The sequence below is a fragment of the Berghia stephanieae genome, chromosome 14, assembly GCF_034508935.2.
Source record: "Berghia stephanieae isolate SIO BIC M18660-M18661 chromosome 14, UCSD_Bste_1.3, whole genome shotgun sequence".
NCBI classification, from domain to species: domain Eukaryota; kingdom Metazoa; phylum Mollusca; class Gastropoda; order Nudibranchia; family Aeolidiidae; genus Berghia; species Berghia stephanieae.
The window spans coordinates 5,726,544-5,729,043 of record NC_088373.1 but is presented as its reverse complement, the minus strand read 5'-3'; the positions used below and the strand labels follow the sequence as shown (position 1 = coordinate 5,729,043).

The 2,500-nt window shown below is 39.5% G+C and overlaps 1 protein-coding gene across 1 annotated transcript in view; it reads right to left on the bottom strand.

The window, feature by feature from the left end:
• Positions 1 to 2,500, bottom strand: part of LOC144959868 (uncharacterized) — a 4,022-nt gene that overhangs the window by 665 nt on the left and 857 nt on the right. Inside the window, exon 2 of the mRNA XM_078892673.1 lies at positions 1,293 to 1,795. Within this exon, the coding sequence (XP_078748799.1) occupies positions 1,293 to 1,795 (503 nt within the window). The remainder of the gene's footprint in view (positions 1 to 1,292; positions 1,796 to 2,500) is intronic.

Genomic DNA, 2,500 nt, shown 5'->3' with positions numbered 1-2,500 from the left:
GGTCCTGAGTTCTAGCCTCACTCTCTCGGAGCATAGTTGAGTCCTTGGAAAAGGCTCTTTACTCACAGTCTCTCACCGTATTCAGGTTTAAAATGAGTAACTGGCCGTTAACAGCGTTGTCTCTGTCCGAATAAAATTGCAATATCACGTAACAGGCGTCATGTACCGTCCTGCATATTAAATGTTGCTGTTGGACAGGGACCACTTGTAAAGCGCTTTGAGCAGGTTAAGTGGATATTGCGCTATATAAAAGATCATTTTTTATTAAAGAAAAAAAAAGAATCTGATTTTTAAAGTGAAATTTAACGATTTATAATATGCCCCGTTACTATTTAGGTAGAGGGTTGGAATCAATCTCATTCTTCCAATCTCTCAAACCCCAAATACATGAACAAACCTCACAGCTAGTCGCTATGATAAAAAAAATATTGCCCTTCATGAATGAGAATGAATTAAGTCGTGTTTCGTATCTATATTATATATAAAGTTAAAGCCTGTGTTTCTATTTCGGTAGGCGTGCAAGTCATGGATGGGTGTAGAAAAAAATAGGAGAGAGAGAGAGAGAGAGAGAGAGAGAGAGAGAGAGAGAGAGAGAGAGAGTGTGTGTGTGTGTGTGTGTGTGTGTGTGTGAGAGAGAGAGTGTGAGAGAGAGAGTGTGAGAGAGAGAAAGAGAGTGAGAGAGAGAGAGAGAGAGATGTACTATCATACCCATTAGCTGTCCGATCATGTAGATAGGTCCCGTACACGGCAAAATTGAGTCGGCGACTATCCCTGGTCTACATATGTGACCCATCGTCTCAAAACGGTACTATATAGGGATGAACCAGATACTAAAAAGCCGAATTAAATCTAAACTGGTCTAAAATTTGAACTATTGCTATTTACCATTCTAAGATACGACATCCATTCTCTTCAAGAAAATATACAAACTCATTGTTTGAACTATTGCTATTTACCATTCTAAGATACGACATCCATTCTCTTCAATAAAATATACAAACTCATTGTTTGAACTATTGCTATTTACCATTCTAAGATACGACGTCCATTCTCTTCAATAAAATTTACAAACTCATTGTAAGGCTACTATTTCCGACCATAAATTCCATTTTCAGCATCTAATCATTCTGACATAATACCGTTTTAAGACGAGGGGACACATATTGTCCCGGCTTTGACAAACAATTCATATAATTGACCCCTCCCCCCCCCCCCCCCCCCCCCCCGACAAAAACACACGACATACACACATACACATAACACAGGCACACGCGTTTTGTGTTCTTTGTTACCTTGTTGTTTCCTTTCTTTTTCTTCTTTCGTGTGTCCTTATCTTGGGCTGGATTCTGATTGGCTGTTATCATTCGCTGTTCTCCATCTTCAACTTTGTCCAGCGATGACTGCGAGTGTTCTCGTGAAGCCATGGCACAGTTGACGTACATCGTATCCCCGGCGTCCGCCTCTACGTCATTACCCATCGATGACGTAGTAATGACGTCACTTGAATTTGTGTCGTAGAGAGCATTATTTATTCCGTTAACTAGTCTTTTATTAGGACCACTGCTCGTCTTTGGTTCATAATTTCTGAGGTTTGTTTGTTTAGTCTCTGATGACGTAATTGTAACGTTTTCATAGTTAAGGCCGTCACTTTCGAGTGACACGTTGACATTTTGAGTCCGCGTCGTTGCTGATGTGACATCATCATTTGTTGCGTTCTTTCTGTTGTTGCTGGCTGGAAGAATGGTAAAATTGTCGTCCACCTCTTCGTATTGGCTGGTTTTGTGACTCTCTGAAACTGTAGAGAGAAAAATAGAAGTGTTTTTTTTTTTTTTTTTTTTTTTTTTTTTTTTTTTTTTTTTTTTTTTTTTTTTTTTTTTAAGGGTTTTACGGCGCTTGCAACACATTTAGGTCATATCAGCGCCAGATCTATAGATAGTATGCGCTTGGCTAAGAAGCTCATAACATTGCCATCCGGAAGTTTAACGGACCAACACACAAAACTATGTGTAATCATGAACTTTTATAGTCGGGGTAATACAGTTTAGTGAGAATCACTCACAAATGCGGATGGCAAAATACAATAACAAAGGCTTGAGTGACATCATCTTCGTTCTATCTATAGATTGCCCCCATTATACAATTCATAACACACACAACCCCCCCCCCCCCCCCCCCCAAAAAAAAAAAAAAGAAAAAACAAAACAAAACACACACACACACAGATGGCCAAAAAAAACGTTGTGCATACTACGTTTCAAAATAAAATAACACACACAATTTAAATGTGTGTAGACGTCTAGTACCGACTTAATTTTGATAACAAATTGATTAATAATTTAAATATAGGGAATGAGATTAGCGGAAGAGTAGCGTCCCTTGATTGGACGTCACCGGATGAAAAGTTATTAGAGAGAGAACGTCATGTTGGTTGTGCGCATGCGTCTCTCGTCCTCGCTTCCGGTGAAAGTGGCATGAGACACTTCGCCGAAAGCGTGGACGA